The sequence below is a fragment of the Xiphias gladius genome, chromosome 17, assembly GCF_016859285.1.
Source record: "Xiphias gladius isolate SHS-SW01 ecotype Sanya breed wild chromosome 17, ASM1685928v1, whole genome shotgun sequence".
Lineage (NCBI taxonomy): Eukaryota > Metazoa > Chordata > Actinopteri > Istiophoriformes > Xiphiidae > Xiphias > Xiphias gladius.
The window spans coordinates 17,764,292-17,788,815 of NC_053416.1; the positions used below are offsets into that span (position 1 = coordinate 17,764,292).

The window sequence follows — 24,524 nt, forward strand, 5'->3', positions numbered from 1 at the left end:
TCCTTAAAACAAAAACCACTAATTGTTTTTTGTTTTAATAGTATTGGTCTTTTCTAGCCAATTACCGGCTAGGAAGACCCCTCAGTCAGATTTTATGCAAGGGTGAAAAACATCAACAGTAACGTCTGATTCTTAACATGCCATTATGATAAAGCCATTTTTGTGAAGGTAATCTGTGCTGTGAATTGAATGGAAACCTGTTAACAGTGGTCTACAAAGACCATAAACGGAACAGTTACTGGTTAGTTAATACATTTTTGGGTCCTGAGCAATTCAAAACTCTAAAATTGTAGAGGGAGTTTGTGGAGGGACTGATGATATTGTCAAATAGGTGTAAAAACTGTTAAATGCAGTTTTGATACTTTTGTTTGGAAATTGCTCAGCGCCGTTGCAGATGGTACCAATGGATAGTCTCTTGATGACTTGTGTGCTGTACCATAAAACGTTTGGCAGTTGAACTAAGAGTTGAGAAATGTCATTGATTGTACATGCAACTGCTTGGTAATGTGTCACGAATGTATAACAAAATGTATTCCTATTATGGACAGCCAATATTTTTGTGTAATGAAAATGAAGAGCAAATAAATGATTACACTTCTTAGTGATGGACGTTGTGGTGTTACTTACCTTGTTTTGTATAGGCTGAGTTATGTACGAGACAAGAAAGTTGCTAATGTTCTATCGTATTATACTCAGCCTTTACTACTAGTGTGTTGCATATTTTAATGTTGCTTCAAGGTTTTGACCTCACAGAGCTGAGCAGCTGGTGACTATAGGTTAATTTCCGCATCAGGTTTCCCAAGTATTACAACAATCTTCCCCATATGTTAAATATTGAGCAACAGATAATTTTCCCACCAGCCCATGGAACTGAAGAACAGAAAGTGCTGGACTCCGTTTTTACATGCATGATGCATTTATGATATGACCTCACACAATTTTAAAGTTCATCATTTTGCAGCATCCAGAATAATTTGAAGGGAACAAATAATTATGGAAACAGACAAGGTAAAAATAGTTATGAAATGTCAAGGGTAATTAATTATCTATTTTTAACAAGACTGCTTACCACAGAGAAAACATGAAACAAGAATAATAGCAAGTCTGTGAGGTCGTTTTGGTCACAGGCGGTGCTTTGAGATAAATGCTAACATCATCCTGCTAACATGCCCGTTTAGCAGGTAAATGTTTTCCATGTTCACTTTAGTGTTGCATGTTGGTATGCTAACACTTGCTAATCAGCACTAAACACAAAGTGTAGCTGGGGCTGATGGGAATAGTTTTGGATCTATATCTATATAACTGTGGCTGTATATAGAGAGATATATAGATATAGATATATAGATATATATATTCACTGATTTTATTTCTTTATTTTCCTTTTTCCTTTTGGACTACTGAGACCTGCTTCTCTGAGATGACTCTCTTACAGGTTTCCTTACACTAGGCATGTCTGGTGCCTGGGGCATATGTTAAACTGCCAATAATGTGTTATAACTGCCAGCTTAGCACCGTGTCAGTGCTGTGCTTTCAATAGCTAAAGAGGTCATACAGAAGGTTAGGTGTGTCACACTGCAAACATAACTCCCAGAGGCAAATATACCAGGAGGAGAATTTTATGTACACCCAGTTAAAAAACACTTTTTTACATGATGGTGACCGAAGGTGACAGCTGTGAATTCCTTAGGCTTTCACTCACAAATACCTGTATTCTGTGGCAACACCTTATTTTATTACTGAATGCTCGAGACAAAAATTCACAGTATCATTAAAATTAGTTCACAGTGCAGTTCAACAGGTATTTAAGTAAGAAAATCCATAAAATATAAATATAAAACCCTACATGTATTGTTGCGTTCTGTTGGATGGAAACAAGTATCTGCCATAACAAACAAGGTCAATGTGTCTTTGTTGCACAGGTGCAGCCACAGTCATCTGAGAGATTCTTGGCAGAATCTGAGCAACACTTTCATAAGGGGAAAAACACTTAAAGTTGTTGTACTTAATGATTTAGATTTTTTTCTACAAAATGTAGTCACGATCATTTTTAAAGGGGTGGTAAGAGGAATAATGAATCATTTTATTTGATGCAAAATACAAAAATCAGAAGCTACCACAGAAATTCCAATCATCCGACAGTAATGTCCTGAGAGAACCTCTGTTATAATTTGGTGCTATATAAATAAAACTGACTTGACTTGACATGAACGTTCTCCCAGTCAGCAGTGCGATTACTACTCCTCTGTGGTGAGAAGCTAATCAGTGACATTACCTGATTAGCTTCTCCTCTGTGGTTCCTCCAACCACAGAGGAGAAGCTAATCAGTGACATTACGCTTGTGCGTTTTCTCATGCCTGCTGCATGACTGTACTTACTTAAGTTTTAAAACCCGTATGTGCATTAGAAATGTCTGCCTAGATGTGGACTGTCAGTCAGTTTGTACTTGGATTGAAAGCAGTAAACTGTGGCTTCTGAATATTCTAGTGAACCCAAATTGACAAACAATGACAGAGCCACAAGGAAACTTTAAATACACCCAAAAACTGAAGGTTTTATTTTGAAAGTCACCTACTGCTTCCATTGAATTCTGTTCCCCCTGAGAGTGAAAGAATTCCTATCCTCATCACTAGATGGCGACAAAACTTTTTTGTTTTAAATTCTTGCAATAATAGGAAACAAACTGTAAAACTGAAATTTAAAAACGCACAAAGCTATTAAACAGCATGACATTGCGAGTTCTCATTTACACAGACACACAGCACATAACTTGCTTCAAAGTAGATCTGAGTGTAGCACAAAGGCATATTAGTACATAAAAACACTGTAAACATGTACTGCTACTTCAGCACTGTGTTTGAGTTCCTGATATGCCAACATCTGGCACAGAATCACAAAGCCCTTCTTCAATGACAGAGAAGATTTGCATATGATGTGATTTGCCTCCATCCTCCCCCTCTACTCGCTCTTCTTTTCACTGGGGGTACTGCTCCTGTAGCAGAGGACCTGGGCCAGGATGACACAGCTGAGACAGGCTGACAGCAGCTGTGACAGAGTAGCCCATGAGCTTCCTGCCTCCTATACACAAAGTTTGCAGCAGTCTCAGTTAGCAAAGGCAACAATAACAGATTAGAGTAATGTAAAATATGCAGTTGTGTGGCTGACTGCATACCTGTAGAGAAACAAAGACAACACCCAGAGATCCTGCCCACGTTAGTAACACAGACAGTGTCGATAGCTGGCCCGTGTGGCCATTACAGTAGTTAGTTCCAGCCTGGAGAACCTGGAAACGACAAATCGGACAAATAAATTCACTCTCCTCTGATAAATGTGCACAGTTACTTCACAGTTCAAGTTCATGGATCTTAATAATCATAGAGCAGCTCGGAAATTGAGCTGGACAGACAAGTTGAGCCACTGTGTTGCGACCTTGCTTCCGATTAAAGCTGCCAAACTGGAGGCCTGAATCACTGAGACGACTGCTGCAGCAGCGTAGGAGCCCAGGAGGAACATTACACCGCTGTACGCCAAGAGGAACAGCATTCCTGCCACACACACATTAACAAGATGATATTACATCTATAAGATGGTGGAGGATTGAGAAACACTTGTTATCAAAAATGTATATACCGACAATTACACAGAAAAATCAAGAGGTATCTAGTCATCTAAATTAAAACAGCTGTCTGTCAGTGTGTTCTAAGTGCAGTGTTGTAATTTCTCTTCCAACAAAAGGTTGCTGTGAGAAGTTTATGAGTCGAGTAGTAACAAACACCACAAGGTGGCGCTCCAGGAAAGCACTGACCAAATATGGAACAGGATGATTGTGTTCAGCACTGACTGAATGACAGTGGGACCACAAACAAGCATTTTAGTACAATGTTTTCACACACACACCCAGCGTTTTTTTTCAGTTACTCAGATATAATATACTCCTTGCAGGATATTCTGGGCCATTTCAAATTACTCAGAGGTGATTCATTATAGAAGCAGTCGTGACTATTGCCACAACCTGATTTTTATTTTATTACTACATGTTCTCCATCTGTTCTTTGTAAAGCTGTTTAACAAAACAGCTTTAAGCATGTCGTAGCTTTGTCTAGATATAACTTATCCTAACCTACTTCAAAACTTCATGCTTCCTAAATTTAATTACAGCGCCGATCTCTGGATATCTAGTAGTTCCATCAGTCTGAGAAAACATTTGTCGGAGCAAGGAGTTTAATGAAATCATGGCTGGTACCAAGTGCTCAATTTTAAGTTTTATGGGCTTGGGGCTAAGAGCCACAGGGAAGGTGAGAGATGGACTAACACATTATTGGTTTTGGTCTTTCTTTTCATGTGATTTGTTGACAATAATATACATATATTATTGTCAACAAATCACATATCACATATATCTCTATATATAGATATATATATACACACACATGTATATAATGACACCAGCTGTATCCTGAAACTGATATTCAGAATGTATATTTGCAGAATTTGCAGATATCTTTGCTAACCTCTGAGAGTATCACCACGATAACGCAGGATGAGGAAGACAATCGCAGCTGTCTGGGCCAACGTGAAGAGCCTCTCAGCCCAGGCACTGTGGAGCAGTTCAAGTTAAACACATGTAAGTACACATGTATAATAAGAGACACATACTGTCAGCTGAGAAACAGAAAAACACCCTCTACTCAGAGAATGAAAACTCTGCAGTGTATGGATATAAATGCCAAGGTCTTGGAACTTGTGACGAGGATTAATCTTTTATACATTTACTGAAAGGATGGCCACCAAGGGGCTTGTGCAAATGGCTCACTTCTGCAGCCAGTGAGTCACACATTCTTAAGGCATGAACAAACTGAGAAAACAACTGGAAAAACATGATTTAAGCTTAAACATGTTATTAACATTACTGTAGTTCCCAGCATCACAGAAATGGAGAATGGAGTAACAGACAAAAGTCAATCAGCTGCTTTCCTGAGGACAAAAACCCCTTGTTGATGACAGATGTTGGAGAAAAGCGGCAAGACACAGGAAGGTACCAAAAAGCTCAGCTATAGTGAATCATGATCACCAAAACTAAAAAATTGGAAGAATTAAACCAACAGTGCTTAGGCTGACAAATGCTGCTTTTTGAAGTGACAACACTTTGTTTACTCCAACTATCTGCCTCTGCAGAATCTACAGCTCAAATCAATAAGAACTGGGAGGTGTGCAACATGATTGTGAAGCTAAACCTTTGACACAGATGCCACTTGATGACTCAAGTGGCATATGTCTGATATCGGTGATTCAGCATGGGCCTGTGGCTTGAAGAAGGCAACAAAGGGTTGCTACCCTTGTTTGATCAAACAGTACCCGCAGTAACAAATCAACCACTGAGTGTATGACATGGTCTTTGACTTATGTAACACCCGGTTTTCAAATACATACAAGAGTGGGACGCTGTTGGCCATGGCGTACAAGACAGGACATGAGAATGCATAAAGTTGCAGCAGGACAGAGGGCAGACTCAGGCCGTCTGCGCTTCCTCTCCACAGTATCTTCAGCAGCTGAGGTAACTGTGCTGCAGGGAGACAGCGGACAAGGAGGCGAGGATGAAGGAGGTGCAAAATCATTAAAGGTTTGGGGGTTGCACACACAGCAAATTAGCAATCAACATGTAAACAACAACAAATAAGACATTGCAGTTACCCACATAAAGGAGCTGTTAGTTACCATGTCAATCAGTCTGAGGCTGAGCAGCTGCCAGTGACACTAAAACCAACTAGCTTCCTACTTACAACTCCTCCAAAACACACAATATGGAAAAATAACTTACTAGCCAGTTAACAGTGCACCTGCATTTCCCATGAACATGTGAATACACATGCGTTTCTGCATAGACATCAATTTAATGCTGTGGTTTGGTGACATGATCACGTGTCCTCATGTTGTCGTGGTTATCTACACTACAGCACCAGAGCACTTTAAATCCTAATGTGACCATTGTGTCAAAAATATCCAATCAATGAAAACTGAATTCAGCACTATACTTTCAACAGACGTTAGTGAAATAATGTGAGTGATGAAGTTGGGAGTTGTATGATATTTTTCTGTTGTGGTCTTCTTTAAAAGCTCCCATGTGAGTATGTCGGGGTGGGGTTGGGGTCAGTTAGGTGTTAATGTCCTCCTGCAGCTTTCGTGATTACATCAGCTGGGTTTGGGCTGAGGAGAGATCTTACCCAGGAATGTGTCCAGTAACATCCAAAACCCGGCACTTCTGTTCAGTACAAACCTCAGGCACGGCACTGTGGCATAAACGGAAAATGTTAAAACAGTCAGGCCGCAACAGATGTTCAACGCGGCCAACGCCTATGGCTTGATAACACAGGGAGACGCCAGTTGTTTGCCCAAAATCGGATTTCGTAAAAGACTAACGGAAATAACAGCCCGTGTGGACCACATAACATTAATGTTTTCGGTTACAAAAGCAGTCCGCAGTGTCTTATTCTAGGCGGGAGAGGCGACAACATCCTCCACCACCCGCCCCCGCGTCGGGCAAAGCTGCGCACGTTTCTCGCGCCGTTTCACCCGCTCACTCCGAGGTCCGAGTCTCACCGTGCAAGTGAAAGTTGACGAAAATCTCCTCGTAGCATTTTTTGGGCATTACATAGGTAACCAGGAACTCCTTGACGGGAGACGTGGCCATGTTCAGTCAGCCGTAGCCAAGAGTGATCCTCTGGTTCAAAGGTTCCCCAATATTTACAGACCATAGGGGGAACAGGGCCCGGATAGATAACTTCTACCTCTGAAGGTCTGCCTGAGGGTATTTGTGGTCCGGAAGTCCACGGCTACACAAATAAAGTCACTTAGTCTTCTCACTCCTCGTTGGAAAAGTATCATTTCCCATTTTTATGTTTTTTTTTTTTTAAATTATTATTCATTTGTGTCTGGTACGTTTTTTATTTTTCAGAAAAAAACGTTAAATTACCATGCAAAATTATTTAAAATATATCTACACCCTCTCCCTCGATGAAAAATAGAGAATGCAGTTGCTTCCGAAAGTAGTCAGACCCCTTCATTTTGCACTCTTTAGTATATTGTTTATTTTGATTTGATTTTAAATGGCTAAATCAATCCACACTCAGTAACCAAAAATGACAAAGTGAAAACATGCTTTTAGAGATGTTTGCAAATTTGTTAAAAATCAAAAACTGAAATCTCTCATATACAAAAGCATTTCAGACCCTTTGCTGTGGCACTCCAAACTGTAGTCAGGTGCATCTTCTTTGCTTTAATTATCCTTCAGATGTGTCCAGAAATTGATTAGAGTCCACCTGAAACTGAATGGATTGGACATAGTTTAGAAAGGCAAACACATGTCTAAATAAGGTCCCACTATTCACACAGCATGTCAGAAAAAAACCAAACCATGAAATACAAGGACCTCTTTGTAGACCTCTGAGATAAAACTGTGTGGCAAAGCATAGATCAGGGCAAGAGTATAAAGCCATTTCTAAAGCTCTGAGTGTTCCCGGGAGCACAGTGGCCTCAATAACTGTGAAAGAAGAAGAAGAAGAAAAAGAAGTTCGGAAACACCAGGACTCTTAGTTGGCCATCCAGCCAAACTGAGTAACCGAGCAAGAAGGGCCTTGATCAGGGAGTTGACCAATAACCCATTGGTCACTCTAACAGAGCTTCAGACATCCTCTGCAGAGATGAGAGAACCTGCCGGAAGGACAACAGCAGCACTCCTTCAATCAGGACTTTATGGTAGAGCAGCTGGACTGAAGCCACTTTGAGTAAAAGGCACAGGACAGCCTGCTTAGAGTTTTTCAAACGGCATTGAAAGGACTTTGAGAGCACGAGGGAAAATATTAGCTGCTCTGATGAGACAAAAATTGCGCTATTTGGGTAGAGCTCCAAGCACTGCTCATCCCCTGGCTAAGACCATCCCTAAGGTGAAGCATGGTGGTGGCCAAATCGTAGTGTTGGGGGGCTTCTCAGTGACAGGGACAGGGAGACTGGTCAGAATTGAGGGAAGATCTTCTCCAGAATTGTGTCTCGAAACAATCCTTTTTCCGAGTTCCGCAGACAGTTCCTTCACATCATGGCTTAGTTTTTGCTTTTATATGCATTGGCAGCTGTGAAACCTTATATAGACAGGTGTGTCCCTTTCCAAATCATGTCCAGTCAATTGAATTTACCACATGTGGACTCCAATCAAAGTCCAATTTGAATTCCAACTCCAATTTCAAGTATCATAAACCTATAATACATAAACAGACCACTTCCATCAACAATTATTTGGCATTAAATAGTTAAGTAGTGACTTTTTTATTGGAGAGAAATTGGCAATTAGGTTTCACATAAATAAGACAATTTCCATGTTTTCATGAGCTTGCATCCCTACTTTGGCAATAGTAAAGACAATTTAATAGGTTTCACAGTGACTGAAGACCTTGATTGTCTCCTAGTGTAATACATAAATTCAAAACATTGCGTAAAAATTAAAAAACTTGAACAAATTTAAAGTTTCGATTTTTCTGCTAATTTTCTGCTAGTACTAATCCTGCTGGATTAAAACCACTCACGGCAGGTACAATTTACACAAAAAGTTACTTAACGACACATAACAAAGTACATGTAATTTACCACACTACACTTACCAATTCAAGTCTATTATTAATCACCTAGTTACAACTCCCACCCAAGTTCACCATCAATAGTATTCAGCTGCCAGTGAAAATATATTTCTCTTTTCCTCAGGTTCAAGTGAAACTTCTCTTTTCAGAAAACAGGAAGGATTCGAGCTAAGACCTACTGAACGAGAGGTTTCACAGCAGTTAATTTCCTCTCTGACAACATGTGTACTGGAAGATGTTCCCGTTGCATTGCTGTTACTCTGTACCCATTAGTGGTCATATCCATCATCTGTAACATTGTGTTGTCCTTTCCTGGTGGGGACATCAAGTATGCCAAAGATGGACATATTACTGAGGAGGTGAAATATATGGGGGGACTCGTAGGAGGGGGTTTAATGGTGAGTTGTCTTTTCTCTAGCCCGTTACTGACGGGTTTGACTCTGGACTAAAAACCACTACATCTTGTCTCTGAAATGTAATGTGCAGCCTCAGGTAAAACTGTATATTGTTTTTTTTTTTTATTGGTTTGCAGTGGTCATCTCGCCTGTTCTGAGTCCTAATTTTTTGCTTCAGTGATCAGGATCTGTGATTTTCCTAATCTAGCAACACGTGAAATCAAACGCAGTCTCATCACATACCAGACATTTTGATATATGATAATCTCGTGGGGCACATTTCATCCCAACTGAAACAAAGTCTCTAATTTTTAACGACAAGTCTGGCACAGTTTGAAAAGGAAGTCGACAAAACCTGACTGAAGACTGACTCCTGCAAAATTTTTCAAGTGCAGAATTGTTTCAACTAAACTTATGAACTATTTTGAACATATTTGCTGCTGATGCTGCATTTCATTTCCTGTCATTACAGGTGTTGGTCCCAGCTCTTTACAACCACTTGACTGGACAACAGGGGTGCTGTGGGAATCGCTGCGGGGTGAGTTAGTGAGAAGCAGACATTTCAGATGCTCAGTAAATGATAAAGGAAAAAGTCAGCAAGCTAGTAAGAGCACCTTGAGTTAACATTATTTTGTCAAACTATTATGAGCTGTCACACAAATTCAAGTGTTTAATGGCTGCCAGTCAAGCTGAAAATGACTCAGAAAAAAAAAAAAAAGGAAAAATGCTGCGTAGTGCTGCATCACCGCTGCACAACATTTAGGTTGTCTTGAAAAATAAGATTTATTTATAAGTTCAAGACCTGTGCAACAGGCTTACTAAAATGGGTTTTAAATTCACAACACTACTGATATATATTATTATTTGAAAATATTTTGAAATGAAATTGAGAACAGTATTTCCATTAGTTTGCTTTTTTTTTTAAGGGTTATTAGTGATACCACTGTCTGATGTCACATGCAATATGACAATAGAGCTTATACAGTAAATTCTATGTAATATTTACAAAGGCTAAATTAAAACAAATCAGTGAAAGAAAGGGAAATACTTACTCTATACTTACTGTATCACAGTTTAATGAAAAACATGTTAAAAAGACAAATATTTAATCGTTGTCTTTAATTCTTTTAAGCTGTAGATGTATACATAGAAAGGAAATACATATAACAATGTGTATTTTATTTCACTTAATTTCTCTCTTTAAGTATGTTATTTTTTGGCATTTTAAATCTTTCATAATACACAGGCGAGAACCTGCTTTTGAAATAGAAAACTCTAAGTAAATGCAGTACGGTAGAAAAGAAGAATGTGAGGAAGATGATAAGAGGTACAAATTTCTTTAAACTCACAAATAATTAACTCATCATTAACTTTAAAAAAATGTTGGAAGTAGGAGGGCAACATATGAAGCAAGGCCAAGAATTTAGTGTTACCACACTATGTCTAAAACTGCAATAAAAATATTTCTGACTTTCAATTCTCATTTAATTTCTACAAATGTTCTTATCAATTGTACTTGCTGCAGCGGTTGCGGCTAGTGCCCTGTACAGTTTCTATGTGGCAGTGCCTGGTCTGGGTTATGGGCCCCTCTGCAAAGTCAGTGAGACATGGACAACACCTTTTAAAAACAGGTGACAGACATCATTTTCTGATGACTTTAATTAACATTATGAAGTTCTGGTCATTTATAAGCCTCATCTTTTACATAGTAATTGGACCTACCTGACTGACTTTAAGTCCTGGAAAAAATGCACTGAGCCCAAGAACGTGGTGCAGTTCAACATCAGACTGTTCATTACTCTGATGGCAACCAGCTGCCTGCAGCTGATTCTCTGTGCCATTCAGATGATCAACGGGCTCTTTGGCTGCCTGTGTGGAACCTGCAGTGACAAAGAGGTAAAGAGGAAGAGGTCATACTTCACTTTTTGATGTTGTCAGGATATCTGAATCCAGACGTTTCTTGCATAAGTTGTGTAATTTGAGAGAAACTTAACTTCAGTTCCATTCTCTTTTATCTTATTCCGTTTTATCTTCATTTGTTTGCTTTTGAACTCACATGAACCGTAAGTTTCTGGTCAGGAGGGCTCTGATCGTCTGCACTCATCCTAAGTGTTGAAAGGTGCTCCCGGCCGGAGGCTAAGATTCGCGTTCCTGGCTGCATCTGCATAAAACACGTTTTGAAATTGTTGTTGTCTCTGATAACAAATGTTTATGTTTTTATCGTAGTGTATTTCAAGCTGCTTCACGCTGCAATGTGTTAAGGAATTCTGTGAGAAATTTTAAAAACGATTCATGCTAATTGTATGGTCAACTTTAAATAAACTGGTTTAAAATATAAGCTGCTGATCCACTGCTACATTCCTGTGTTGTGTTTCATACTTTATATTCATATTTTCCTCTTTGTGCATTGTAGTCAATAATAAATACCTGGGTTCCCTCAAGAGGTTGCTACTAAAATTAATTACAGGTCAAAGTTCTTCTCCAATGAAACATGTTACATAGATTATATTACTACAATAAACATCACTCAATACTTTATCAGCACATATACTGATATGACGGTTTCAGTGATATTTAAATTTACTGTTGAACATCTGGCTCTGATCCACTGGTAGGAAATATATTACACATCAAAGTAGCTTCTACCGTATATGGCGGTTACAATATGACGTAATGATTTTTCCAGGTATGGCTTTAAAAGAAAGTGGCGGGCAGCCCCTCAGGGACCCTATGGGCAGACTGCTTAGGGAGAGAAAAGGCTAAATCTGTCTGCTCGGCTCTGAATGGTCCAAAGTCTATGTTAAATGAGAGAATAAGAAAATAAATACCTTTAGATTTCCTCCTCTAAATATCTTGTATTATCATTATCACAGCAAGTTTTCAATGAATAAGAACATGAGATACACTTGAAATCAAAAAAAAGGACATCATTTTTAAGTTACTCTGGTTGTGAACCTTAAATAAGTGATGGTGGTTGTGTATAGTATTAAATAGAAAATGGATTAAAACATTACTATCCTTCATTGGAGGAAGGGAACTCCTAGTCACTGGTAAGCTTTGCAGTTAACACTGCTTCACTCGAGCATTGCCAGGAAACAACACGTGTCTTGGGAAGCATGACCTCCTCCTATGTTTTTCAATTTAATGCTACAATGTGGAAGCAACTGCAGTCAGATGCTTACTCCTGTAGCCTGCCCAGTCAGTGTTTAACTACAAACAATGGGTAGATGTCAATGACACATTGTTCTTGCTCCAGTTAACAAGCTGCCACAGGTCTAAAGTCCAATCGTGCTGTGATCCTGGAGTCACAATGTCTCTCACACTAAATCTTTTCTTTCTAAATGACAATTTAGTAGCACTTAATATTAATATATTACAGCAACATAAAAGAAACTGACATTTAACTACCATGAGCATTTTTGGAAACCTGATCACTAAAAGCTAAGCATAAGTATTTAATAGTAATGTGACCCTCAACATGTCTGACTCAGATGACCTGACATTTTTAACCAAAAAAAATGTGCATCTACATATTATCTCTAATAACTCAACAAAACAAGCACTGTCTCTCAGAGATCCCATGGAATGAGTCACGTTTACTTCGGCAGCCTATGCCAGGCTCTGTTTGTCCATGTTATCATGCCTTTACACCTCCCACACTCTGACATCACTCCGGTTTGCGCTACCAGTGAAAATGCATTCCCCCCCTGGGTCACTATCAAGTGAGAATTGACTTTTCAGAAAACAGGAAGGATTCGAGCTAAGACCTACTGAACGAGAGGTTTCACAGCAGTTAATTTCCTCTCTGACAACATGTGTACTGGAAGATGTTCCCGTTGCATTGCTGTTACTCTGTACCCATTAGTGGTCATATCCATCATCTGTAACATTGTGTTGTTCTTTCCTGGTGGGGACATCAAGTATGCCAAAGATGGACATATTACTGAGGAGGTGAAATATATGGGGGGACTCGTAGGAGGGGGTTTAATGGTGAGTTGTCTTTTCTCTAGCCCGTTACTGACGGGTTTGACTCTGGACTAAAAACCACTACATCTTGTCTCTGAAATGTAATGTGCAGCCTCAGGTAAAACTGTATATTGTTTTTTTTTTATTGGTTTGCAGTGGTCATCTCGCCTGTTTTGAGACTATGGCCAGCATTATACTCTCACGAGACACATCTAAATCTGACGGAAGCAAAGTCTTAAACTTCTAATGAGTTTAGCGCAATTTGAGGAGGAATTCTGACTGGCGACTGACTTCTAAACCGTCTCTTTATCATACTCTACAAGCTTTGAGTTATCAGGATTAAGTGAAAATGCTGAATTATTTTGAGTAAAGGGGAATTACAATTAACTACTGTCGACCCATCTGTCCTGCTACAGGTGTTGATCCCAGCACTTTACATCCACTTGACTGGACAACAGGGGTGCTGTGGGAATCGCTGCGGGGTGAGTTAGTCAGAACTACAAATTAGAATACCGAGCAAAAGATGATGGCTGCCTTCAAGTATGAATGATTAACAAAATAAACCAGACACCATATAAGAAAACATACACTTCTCCAGCTGACTACCTAAAATATTAAGTAAATTTAAATAGTGTAAATTGTAACGAAACAGTTCAATTCTACATAAGCAGTGGAAATACAAATAGTTGATGGAAAGACAAGTGATGGCAAAGCGTTAATAACACATTGAAATAAGACTTCAAAAATGTCTTTAGTAGTTTTATCTTTCAACCGTCTTCTGCAAAGTCACATTTAAGCTAAATTCCAGTGTTTAATGGAGGCCAGTCACACTGAGTTTACAACTTAGTAAATGAAACAGATCAATAACGCATGGTGTTGAAACATTAAACCATAAGTTACATCTCTGAAAGATTAGACACACTGTAATAAATCACAAAACCATCAGAACAACAGTACGGCTCTCTCGTGATCGAAAAAGATCATTTATAAGTTCAAGATATGTGCAAAAGGATTATTGAAATGTGTTTTAACTGTCACATAAACCAGGACTTTTTTAAAAAACCATCAAGATTAGAACTGTATTCCTTTGTGTGTAATGGGCTGTTTTTCTTCATGTTGTTAAGCAGTTATGATAAACTGATGCCAAGCGTAGTTGGAGTATGACAACAGCAGCACGGTCAAAAAAAGTATGAACCTTCTTCAGAAATAGAAAACAATTTCCGATGGAAGGATGTGAAATGTGTTTATGCCAGTTTCATTTATCGTTGGTGTGGGGAAAACCAAAACCCAGACTGGCAGAGTAAATGTAACGAGTGTTCGAGGTAAAACCAATGTCGGTGGACAATTGAGAGCCTGTTCCTCTTTCAACTCACACAGTAAATACTCCATTCATCAATAGCACAGGAAAATGTTAAGAATAGGATGAGGGTAAGAATGAGCATGTCTCAAACTCCAACAGAAAGTTTTCTGACCTCGGATTATTATTTCACCTCCGCAGATGTTCTTATCAATTGCATTCGCTGCAGTGGGTGTGGCTGGTGCCCTATACAGTTTGACTGTGGCAGTGCTCGGTTTGAAGAATGGGCCCCTCTGCAAGACCAAAGTGATTTGGGAAACACCTTTGGAATTCAGGTGACACGCAAGAGTAACTTTCTGATGACAACGTGAGAGTTTCTAAAGACCTGATTGCTCATAAGCCTTTTCTTTCGCGTAGTGACAACAGTTACCTGACTGATGACACATGGAGGGGGGAATGCACAGAGCCTAAGGACATTGTGCAGTTCAACACGGGATTGTTTGGCACTCTGCTGGCCACCAGCTGCCTGCAGCTGATTCTCTGTGCCATTCAGATGATCAACGGGCTCTTTGGCTGCCTGTGTGGAACCTGCAGTGACAAAGGGGTAAGATGGGAACAGGTGGATATGAGAACACCACCAGTATTCAATGTTAATGTAAATCTTAGTTTAGAGATTTCTCAAATAAATTGTGAAGTTTCAGTGAATTTTAACTCAGATTATTTGTGTGTGTGTGTGTGTGTTTTTTTTTTTTGACTTACAGCCACTGTGAATTCCTGAGAGTTGACTGGCGCTCCCTGCTGGAAGACTGAGGATAGCCTTCCTGAATGTATTTGCATAAAATATTCACTGAGATATTGTGGTTGTCTGTATTTGACAACAGATATTTTTGTGTGTATGTCACGATTCTTCATACCCTGTTAAATAAACCAACACAGAAATCGGAATATATTGCAATTTACTAAGGTATGTTGTGAAAATGGTGCAGTATTAGAAGTAATTGTGTTGTGTTTTGTGTTGTGTTTCATTATATTTATCGTTTCACAATAATATCAATAATAACCTTTAATATATTGTAATTTACAATCAAAAGTAAGTGCCTTCAAAAGATATCTTGTAAAATAAAATACATGACAAAGTTCGTCTTCACTGACACCTTTAATGTACGTTGTATTACTACAATTGGATTAATATCTATACAAATATTTAAGTGTCATCTCAAATTGCCTACATTTTCTGAATAAAATATCTACATTTCTCAATTGAAATTACAGGAATATGACTGAGAATAGTGGTAAGTAGTTGCCAACTACTTAGCACTGGAAAAAAAATTCCAGCACAACGAATGCAGTGTGCAAATGGCACAGTAGATGAGGCAGCTGATATTTTCTCATTGACATAATGATAAAAAGGTTATACAACAAGAAAGGCAAAATGTAGTGACGAAAAGCCAAACATGGGTCCAAAAAGAGTGGAGACTTAATAATAATAATAATAATAATAATAATAATAATGCTCATCATCATCACAACAGGAGTATAATATAACATGGTGAAACAAAGTCAGTCAGTATGACACCCTCAGTTTGAGATGTACACAACACGGTGACTTCTTACTAGCTACTGTTCATCATTGGGTAGTGATATGAAAATTTGTAGGCTCAACTTTAAAAAACTTGCTGGTTGTGTCTGTAGCTTCTTTCCGGCAGATGAAACCTATAAGACTTCAGTCAACACTGTTTGAGAAGTAAAGCTGCTCGATGTGAAATGTAAGCAAATGCTTTAGGATATTTTTTTTTTAGCAGATTTGCATTTTTTGTGAGCACACCGAGACAAACCAGCGTATGATCCAAAACTGAGATGCATACTTTGCTCTGAAAATGTAAATAATTCCACAATTGAAAAGACGTCATCACAGCATATTTAAGGCAACTTAAATGAATTTATATATGCCACTTCACATTTTTAAATAAAATTTTCATGCAATGAGCTCAAGTAAGGTTTTAAGATTTTGTGCATTTAAAATAACCTTGCAACCTAATGGATTACTTCTCCTACTCATGACTGGCAGACACAAATATTTCTGTGCGGATACTACTTAGTTGAGGTAGACATAAAATAAGAAACTGGAGTACTGACATTCCCTCATAAAGAGGCTGGTTGATGTTGCTAAGTACGGTCCTTCTTGTGTTTTTCTCATATACTGTATGATGCATTTTTGGAGTGTTAAAAATAAAGAATATTCAGATCTAAAAATAAATTCATATCAGGTTTTAAAAGATGTAAACGCTCTGTCAAAGGTGTTTTTTAAGTTCAAAAGACAGAGTGTGTCAGTTTTTACGTTAGTTTAACAAAAGCAGGAAATGGCAAAAACCAGATCCTACACATAGTAAGCTTCAAAGCTTCAACTGGTGTTCTGATGAGGTTATATGGTTATAACACCAGTTCACCGCTCATTCATTCTTTTGTGCGTATGGGCCCCTTTAGCTGTCAAATTGCTTCATCATGAGCTTCCGGCTGGCCTCATAACCCAGGAACAGTGCCCCGTTAGCAGGGAAAGTGCGGACCATGGTGGGGGTAAGACCAGAGTAGAGTGCCCTCACACCTAAACACATGAAACAGCAAACATTACAGTCTCATTGATAAATGAAACAAAGAATGCTTTCACCGGCAAATCTGGACACACAACATCCCTGCTAAGATGATAAAATCAAAGTAAAGATAAAACCCCACTCCTGCCTACCTTCACTACGTGCGATGGTCATGAAGGTTTTCAAAAACCCTGCTTGTTTGCCCATCATAGACATGACTTGGATCCGAGACTTGACACAGTCCATAGGATAGACCACCAGCCACAGACATGCCCCTCCGAAACCACCGCTGAACACAATCGGAGCCACACCTTCAACATACACAGTAACGCCCATTAGATGCTAACTTAGTGATACTGTACATTAAATATGTGAATATGAATAAAGAGGAAACATTTTTTAGGTGGGTAATAAATCTTCATTCATAACTGCTAAGCCTAATTTCAACTGTAACATTAGTAACCAATTGTAGTGGCAGAAATTTTAAAGAAAAATTCCTACATACTGCACACTATATAATTTATCTGTGAATACATTTGTGGTAAACTGTTCTAATTTACTACTACATAAACTACGTCTTCTAACTCTACTGGTGATTGACTTCCTGATTTCCAAAAAGCATCAGCAATGCAATAAAAAACAAAAATATCTTGCTCTTTGATTCTGAGGAGACATTTGTAGTTGATGCTTTCAGCAGAGGGCAAATGTTTTCTGCTCTGTGGTAGTGCAGTGGGAATATTTTTCCCGTACCTATGTCATCTTTGTCACATTTCAAGTAGTCTGCAAAGGCGGTGCGGCAGAGCTCGTAGGCACCGAAGAAGCAGAAGTAACCAGGGACCTCTCTGGCTATGGTGGTGGTCAGGCCCTGGAAGAAGCCGAGCGGCCCCTCATTCCTCATAATGGACTTCACCACTGACCACACTGTGCTACAGCCAGATCAGAGGGACATATGGCTCGGTAAGTGCATACACAATACAAAGTTCATTGCAGATTAATATGCTTCCCCGAAGAAGAAGAAAAAATTCTTTATGCACTTGATTGCATTAAAGGGGTAATGTGTATGTATTTTAATTTACATTCAAAAATTAAATAATTTTATCAACATAATGTGAAGAATAAGATTTGACATTATAATACTAATAATCATAATATGATAACTTTATTTATATAGCACTTTTTCAAAACAACTGTTACAAAGTGCTTCACAAAGAAGGACAAATAAAGGTAGCAGGACAAAAACAAAGCGCATTTCCTTGTACCTCAAGATACGGTTGGACACCTCAACTTTCTCGTCATATGCTGCCCCCTATTTGTTTGGAGTATGAATTCAGCAGTTGATCCGTTCTTACACGTTGCCCCTTAAATGAAACACTAGCTCATAAAATATTACTACTTTATCTTTAATAGACTACTAAAAAAGTGTAAAAAGGTTAAGTGATGGAGATTAGCATTAGATATGAAATGTTGAGCTGTAGCAACCAAAAAAATAATAATTTAATGGAAGTTATACAGAAATATTTAAACAAATATTTAGACATAATTAAGGTTGGATTTATTTTCAGGTTAGCAAAATATCCAGATTTCATAACTTTCACAAAAACTGGAAAACAGAAGAGCAAATAAGTGATCTACAGTATGTGACCAAAAAAATGACCTTTAGTTCTTTGAATGTCAGTCTTTTGAGTTTTAGGTCTTAAATATTAAAGTTACAGTGTGCGTACATTTTGGTTAAACCCTAAGATCAGTATATTCTCTTTGAATTTGCATATTGGCAGATTAGCCGTATTAAATAAATTGCTCTTCATATAAACCAAGTCATTTTTTCAGCACAATTTAAGATAGAAGATATTAACCATTGCAATCAAAATATTTGAGTAATGTAAGACTAAACAGCCTTTACAATGTTATCCAAAAATGTGTGGCTATTTAGAATCCGCTTACTTCTGGCTCTTAGCTATCCTGCCTGATGCCTCCATTTCATACATGGCTTGCAGCCGACACTTGACAAGCTCGGTGGGGCAGAGTACTAGCGAGGAGAAGATGGATGCTACTGAGCCAGCACAGGCTTTCTGCATGTCACTAACAGAAAAGGAAGGATGAACAGAACACAGTTAGAGATCTGACATTTACTAAAATGTGTTAAGAAGAACGACAGCTTGGCTAACATCACCCTACCTCAGCACAGCTTCACTGTGCAGTCCAGCTGTGAAGCGGATGACCTGCTGGCAGAAGCCGTAGCTCATGAAGAGCACAGAGTTCTCTGCAATGTTGGCCATCAGTGCCGGCGTGGTGCCCTGGTAGAGACCACGAAGACCCACTTGTTTGTAGGTGGACACAACGCAGTGGATGAAACCCCGGTACAGTGTAGGAAAGGTCTGCATCTTGACCTTTGCTGTGTCCAGAGGTTGCCCACTGAAGACACATGCAGCTCCCCCTTGGAGGAAGACAGTGAGAAAACTGTAAAAAACAAGTGGTCCATACACAGACAGGGTAAACAAACGTTAAAAAGAATAGCTGTTACACAAACTACAGGTAAATCAAAGGTTGTGCTCCATATGCGCTGTGGAGAGAGATAAGAATCATAGAGGGCTTTACAGAGGGCTGCGCTCCACTGAGCAGTATAAACAGTCAATAGAAACCCAGAGAGACACAAGCCGGAAAAAGACAGGAGTCATCAAAATGCCCTGCTAGTGTAGACATAGCTACTGAGTCATTTGGTAAAGTAGTAGCAAGACTGTGTGATTATTTCATAGATATTAAATACTGCGCATGCTGTACAATGTGATAGTGTTTGTTTACTGTTTTTGAGAGACAAGGATCTGTAGTTACCTATGGCTCCTGCAGAGAGGTCAATGATGGCCTGGACGACCGGGTGTGGGGCCATGGTGTCCAAAAACTTGTCAGAACAGGTTTCTCTTTCTCTCAACTACCTAGAAAAAAACAAAACAAATAAACAAACAAACAAAAAAAACACATAATGACACTTTACCCCTCTCTCTAACCCAGCTCACAACTTACACTGCTACATCTCATTAGACAACATTAATCACTATATATAACTTGTCCCCTCTAATACTCCCCAGAGACAGTTAATATGCATGTATTTCACCAGCAGGGTCTGAGCTCAGGACAGGCAGCAGCAACTGGGTTACAAAGTTCTCTACAATAAAACCTGCCCTCATTTGTAGCAACAGTAATTATTTACAGTAAGCTGGAAATGGCTATGAATGGAAAAAGAATATGTCATTTTTATTGTAATGCAAGGGGAGACGTAACTTTACAGCTGAAATCACAACTGTAAAATAATACATGACAAGTTTGCATTAACAGCAACTGGACATCTGTGGAGTCCTTCTGGGTGAAGATGACAAGCACAGTTTTCTTGTATTTTATTTTGTCATTTCCAATATTTTCTTTCCTAAAACAATATCGGCTGTGTCTTTCCACTTCCACTAAACTCAAATATCAGTAGCAGTATTTCCACTGTAAACGACACCGTCGGGCTTCTGCCCCTGCTAATGTAACATAGGTACTCTGTTACTATCAGGACAGGCATTTCTGCATTTAAAGGTTACCGCCACAGGGTGACAATATTCTATTCTTTGAAAAGATATTAAACATCTTTTAATTATCAAATTGGCTGAAGGACACATGTGACCTTTCACCCTCATTTATGGATATATAGTGAGAGTAAAACGTCAAACAAGGTTTCCCTTTGAGGGGTAACTTATATTGCTAATACACTACAGAAGTTCTGAAGTTTTAAAACACCCAAATTTTATGGAAATTTAAGCAGCATAAGACCAGTGAATAACCTTAAAGGACACAAAGGTAAGCAGTAAACTGCCCAATGTAAAAAAAAAAAAAAAAAAAAAACATTTAGGTCACCAAAAACCTCAAAACTAAGTTTCATAGAATGAAGGCTTTTTTCAGGGATTAAGAAGTTGGTTAATTTACAGCTTCCCTGCAGCAATGGATGTAAATGAAACATTGAGTAGTGCTATATGTTGCTGTCAGAATGGTGAGAAGGAGACAAGTAACAGGAGGACAGACTGGTTGGTCAGGGGTTCATCCTTCGGCAAGATAATGGCCCAAAACAGCAGAAGAAAAGGACCAGACGGTGGCTTTACACGAGGGAAGACCAGCACCGTCTCCAGACTTAAACCCCATGGAGCTGGTTTGGTATGAACTGGACAGAAGGGGAAAGCAGAGCAACCTGCAAGTGCAACACATTTGTGGGAGCTTCTGCAACAGTGTTGGGATCAAACTTTCCAAACACCGTTTCATCTCCGTCGTCGAGAGAACACCACGAGTGTGTTCAAATCCTTATTATTTACTTGTTCTATGCTTTAATTTCAGAGCACACGGAGACATTACACTATGTTAATTTCAGTAACTGGAAAATGGAGATGTTCTAAAAGTTTTGACCCGTAGTGTATGTAGCAACAATATACTAACAACACTCACAAGTGACTAAACGATGGCCGAAACAGGTCGAAAGTTTCAGGTTTCTATATAACCAGTGCAAACGGTTATACAAACCTCACAGGAGGGCAAGATGTTCAGAGTGTCGCTGCTGGCGAGGTTAACGTTACAGACGCCACCGTTAACCCAGTGAGCTGCTGACCGAAGCTAGCGTCGTCCACGGGTGACTGCATGCTAACTGACACCACCAGGCCGAGCATCCAATGTTTATCTTAATGTAATCTCGTTCGTATCTACCCCTGTGTCCACTCGCTGCGGTCAATGAATGGATCGGCCATCAGTGATAATGGTGTGAAGGAGGGGGTCAGTCTAGAGGTTGTTGCGTGATAGGAGGAGCTCCCACTCTGCTCGCAATTTCACGTACCAAAAGCGCCTTCGCGTCACGAGTCTATTAAACTCTGCTCTTAATGTACATTTCCATATCGTAGAATTGTACATTCTACACTATGCATTAACTATTACAAATAGTAATCTTAGTGAAGCCAATTAAGAATCACGACTTAATGAGTTTCCACGCAAAATTACACATTTACTAAATGTGTGTACTGTTAGGAAGAATTAGAAAAAAAAAAAATGTTTTCTTTATCCTTTTTTCCCCCATTTTGCCTCCATTGGATAATACTGCAGTACCTGTTGTATAAAAAGAAAGATACAGATACTTCTTCCTCTTTGCGTTTTATAGCCAGTTGATAAAAGATACAGATAAAATTTCAAATACAATAGAGATAGAGCCAGACCGAGTCATCAATTCAATTTAAGATCTATGACATAAAGCGGTGTTAACGTTAAAACGTCCGGTTCACTTCTTCTTCTTTTTTTTCTCTCTTCTTTTTCTTCTTCTTCCTCTGATTCTTCGAGTTTTAATGGCGGTTACCAAACCAGCTTTATGCGCATTACCGCCGCCTCGTGGACTGGAGTGTGGAACAGTCGCTTGGCAGAAAAAAAATCTTTCTATTATTCCTGTTACTCTTAAAGGTGCTATATGTAAGATTTTGCAATCACTACATAGCCAACTTTAGCATTAACAACTGTTGACTTACCAGTCTAGAAGAAATGTTGCAAAGTGATAGAAATAGTGTGTGAAGTGAGAAATAGTCATATAGGTGATAGAAATAGTAATAGAAATACAAAAAAAACAAAAGCTTTTGCTTCCTTTCTTCTACTGAAGTTAGCATGCTAACCAGCTAGCCCCGGGTAGTCCCATCTCTTAATACTACTCTGCAATAGTCTCTCGTCAGTGCAGAATGAGAGGATGAAGAAGTAGCGTTGCCCAGAGGGCATATTCTAGCCTCGTGTCTCGTAACGCAACGATGACTGAAGCTCTTGGCAAGCAATCTTTATCAGCACCACCACCCACTTCCCAGCAAGAAACCATGTGTGGTGACAGAGAAATACATATAGCACCTTTAAGTAATGTCTTTCCTAGAAGATTCCCCAATGTAATATTGCGTTTTCCATCATTTAGTACCGACATTAAATCTCTTCTTTCTTCATTATATCTGTTGCAATCTATCAATACATGTCAGAATGTTTTTGGTTTATGGACTGTTTGATTTAAACCTGTATGTCTCAGACGGGCAATGACCAACTCTTCCTTTGGGCTCCTGCCCCATATTCCACCAGTGCCTACATGATTTTGAATACTGTAAAAGTGTCCTCCTGTGTGTATTAAGTCCCAGTATTCTTGCCAGGTTTTGTCCATGTAATACTTTAAAATAGTTTTAACCTCTGCTTCACTTAACAGTACTTGTACTGTATGTCAGTTAACTGTAGTTTTAAAGATTGTTTGGCCTTCTCATTTCATTCCACCCTTACATGAGCAGGAACCCAAAGGAAGGAGATATCCAATCCCCTATAATGTAGCCTGAGTTGCACATTGAAGATTTCATAAACAATATCCTTCATGAATGACAACTTTCGAAGACTTAATGCTTGAAAGCTATCAGAAGAGATTACAACACTGGGTTGGTTATTTTCTTCCACCCATTGTAATGCTAACAATATTCAGCTTCGAGTAATTCAGCTGTGTACACTGAAAGATGGTCTGATACTCTCTCTCTCACTGCTACATCACACTGAGGGATGAAGAATGCAGCACCTGTGTTTCCAGGCTCTGTTGAACCACCTGTAAATATGAATATCCTGTGTTGCTGTTGGTTTTGTACCATTGTCCACTTGCAAACCGGTTTAGGTTTCTCTCTTGATTTTTGCTGCACACTTGTATCTATGGAGGGCTTAATGGATCTCCAAGGACATATAGCTGATGATGGAACAGTGGGGCTTTGCTTTAGCCTACATTTTGCGCCTTAGCATTCCCTATCCACCCAAAGCTGTACAGGCTGGACTTTTAATGCTCCTAACACTCCTGTAAAATGGCCTTCATAAACTTGACCCTTCTAATTTGTAAAGGCATTTCCCCCATTTCAACCTGCATTGCAGATACTGGTGATGTTTTCTATGCTCCACTACAAGTTCAAAGAGCCTGCGCCTGTTTGACATCAAGCTTTTTAAGACTGGCTTCTGTTGCAGACATATAAGCTTTGCATCCACAATCTAGGACTGCTCTCATAAGAGCCCAATAAATATTTAATAAAAATGTCCTGTTTGCTCCCCAATCTTGCCCTGACAGACATTGCAGTATATTGTGGATCTTTTTGCACTACTTTTTCAGTTTGTCAATATGATGACACCTGGTTAGCTTTTCATCAAACAGAACTCCAAGAGATCTAACCACCTTAAGCAGATGGAGTACTTATCCATATAATTTCACAGGTACTAATTTATGGTGTTTAACGAAGAATATGACTTGTGATTTTGCAATTGACAGTTTAAATCCCCATTTCCACCTTGTCTATTGCAGCATGCATTTTGTTTTTTAAATACTCCGTAATTTGATCCCTGACCCAAAGCGCCCTGTCATTGGCATATAGAGATTTTTCTAAATATTGTTTAAAAAATCCCGTTCAAATATGTAATTCATTTATATGTTATTTAACAGTGGACTGCACACACTATCCTGTTGGGTATCCTGTGGTTTTTCCACACCTAATTTATTAAGTTTGATAAGGAGTCCCTCTTTCCCTAGTATGTCATAGTCTTTTTCGACATTGTTACAACCTCGCGTTGGTCTAGGGGAAAGGGGAGTAACATAAAACTAGATGAAGGATTTGAG

The 24,524-nt window shown here is 39.0% G+C and overlaps 4 protein-coding genes across 10 annotated transcripts; 2 read left to right on the forward strand and 2 right to left on the reverse strand.

Annotated features, from left to right (window-relative positions):
- Nucleotides 1–1,619: 1,619 nt before the first annotated feature.
- LOC120802427 (mannose-P-dolichol utilization defect 1 protein-like) lies at nucleotides 1,620–10,859 on the reverse strand. 5 transcript variants are annotated; one of them, XR_005709227.1, is made up of 8 exons: nucleotides 6,595–6,791; nucleotides 6,219–6,284; nucleotides 5,428–5,560; nucleotides 4,509–4,594; nucleotides 3,427–3,542; nucleotides 3,170–3,280; nucleotides 2,335–3,075; nucleotides 1,620–2,272 (listed from the first exon to the last, which is right to left on the reverse strand). XR_005709227.1 is itself a non-coding variant. In XM_040150242.1 (8 exons), the coding sequence occupies exons 2-8, from the start codon at nucleotides 7,258–7,260 to the stop codon at nucleotides 2,956–2,958; spliced, it is 669 nt and encodes a 222-aa protein (XP_040006176.1). In that variant the 5' UTR covers nucleotides 7,261–7,319; nucleotides 10,739–10,836; the 3' UTR covers nucleotides 1,620–2,955. The 5 variants fall into 5 exon arrangements, 4 of the variants coding, with proteins under 4 accessions (XP_040006176.1, XP_040006178.1, XP_040006174.1 ...); XM_040150242.1 differs by lacking the exon at nucleotides 6,595–6,791 and adding exons at nucleotides 7,224–7,319; nucleotides 10,739–10,836 and having other exon boundaries at nucleotides 1,620–3,075; XM_040150244.1 differs by lacking the exon at nucleotides 6,595–6,791 and adding an exon at nucleotides 10,739–10,859 and having other exon boundaries at nucleotides 1,620–3,075.
- LOC120802889 (transmembrane 4 L6 family member 4-like) lies at nucleotides 8,843–11,323 on the forward strand. The gene is made up of 6 exons (XM_040151071.1): nucleotides 8,843–8,846; nucleotides 8,981–9,019; nucleotides 9,489–9,554; nucleotides 10,542–10,647; nucleotides 10,726–10,912; nucleotides 11,085–11,323. The coding sequence occupies exons 1-6, from the start codon at nucleotides 8,843–8,845 to the stop codon at nucleotides 11,130–11,132; spliced, it is 450 nt and encodes a 149-aa protein (XP_040007005.1). The 3' UTR covers nucleotides 11,133–11,323.
- A 1,381-nt stretch (nucleotides 11,324–12,704) lies between these two features.
- Nucleotides 12,705–15,311, forward strand: tm4sf21a (transmembrane 4 L six family member 21a). The gene is made up of 5 exons (XM_040150245.1): nucleotides 12,705–13,006; nucleotides 13,399–13,464; nucleotides 14,481–14,614; nucleotides 14,697–14,883; nucleotides 15,041–15,311. Exons 1-5 carry the CDS (start codon nucleotides 12,830–12,832, stop codon nucleotides 15,047–15,049), a joined length of 573 nt encoding a protein of 190 aa, XP_040006179.1. The 5' UTR covers nucleotides 12,705–12,829; the 3' UTR covers nucleotides 15,050–15,311.
- An 832-nt stretch (nucleotides 15,312–16,143) lies between these two features.
- Nucleotides 16,144–22,094, reverse strand: slc25a15b (solute carrier family 25 member 15b). 3 transcript variants are annotated; one of them, XM_040150237.1, is made up of 8 exons: nucleotides 21,495–22,094; nucleotides 21,410–21,462; nucleotides 19,697–19,793; nucleotides 19,043–19,301; nucleotides 18,809–18,946; nucleotides 17,618–17,793; nucleotides 17,020–17,178; nucleotides 16,144–16,881 (listed from the first exon to the last, which is right to left on the reverse strand). In XM_040150237.1, the coding sequence occupies exons 1-8, from the start codon at nucleotides 21,550–21,552 to the stop codon at nucleotides 16,760–16,762; spliced, it is 1,062 nt and encodes a 353-aa protein (XP_040006171.1). In that variant the 5' UTR covers nucleotides 21,553–22,094; the 3' UTR covers nucleotides 16,144–16,759. The 3 variants fall into 3 exon arrangements, with proteins under 3 accessions (XP_040006171.1, XP_040006173.1, XP_040006172.1); XM_040150239.1 differs by lacking the exon at nucleotides 21,410–21,462 and having other exon boundaries at nucleotides 19,697–19,797; XM_040150238.1 differs by having other exon boundaries at nucleotides 16,146–16,881; nucleotides 19,697–19,797; nucleotides 21,410–21,841.
- Nucleotides 22,095–24,524: the final 2,430 nt, after the last annotated feature.

Coding starts and splice junctions, on each gene's coding strand:
- LOC120802427 (XM_040150240.1), bottom strand. CDS start 6,685: ATGGCCACGTCTCCCGTCAAGGAGTTCCTGGTTACCTATGTAATGCCC. Junction 6,285..6,594: donor CGTCAACTTTCACTTGCACG/GTGAGACTCGGA, acceptor TTTATGCCACAG/TGCCGTGCCTGAGGTTTGTA. Junction 5,561..6,218: donor GTTACTGGACACATTCCTGG/GTAAGATCTCTC, acceptor GTCTCCCTGCAG/CACAGTTACCTCAGCTGCTG.
- LOC120802889 (XM_040151071.1), top strand. Junction 9,555..10,541: donor GCTGTGGGAATCGCTGCGGG/GTGAGTTAGTGA, acceptor TACTTGCTGCAG/CGGTTGCGGCTAGTGCCCTG. Junction 10,913..11,084: donor GAACCTGCAGTGACAAAGAG/GTAAAGAGGAAG, acceptor ATGAACCGTAAG/TTTCTGGTCAGGAGGGCTCT.
- tm4sf21a (XM_040150245.1), top strand. CDS start 12,830: ATGTGTACTGGAAGATGTTCCCGTTGCATTGCTGTTACTCTGTACCCA. Junction 13,007..13,398: donor TCGTAGGAGGGGGTTTAATG/GTGAGTTGTCTT, acceptor GTCCTGCTACAG/GTGTTGATCCCAGCACTTTA. Junction 13,465..14,480: donor GCTGTGGGAATCGCTGCGGG/GTGAGTTAGTCA, acceptor TCACCTCCGCAG/ATGTTCTTATCAATTGCATT.
- slc25a15b (XM_040150237.1), bottom strand. CDS start 21,552: ATGCTCGGCCTGGTGGTGTCAGTTAGCATGCAGTCACCCGTGGACGAC. Junction 19,794..21,409: donor ACATCTTGCCCTCCTGTGAG/GTTTGTATAACC, acceptor TTTTCTAGGTAG/TTGAGAGAAAGAGAAACCTG. Junction 17,794..18,808: donor AGGATAGCTAAGAGCCAGAA/GTAAGCGGATTC, acceptor ATCTGGCTGTAG/CACAGTGTGGTCAGTGGTGA.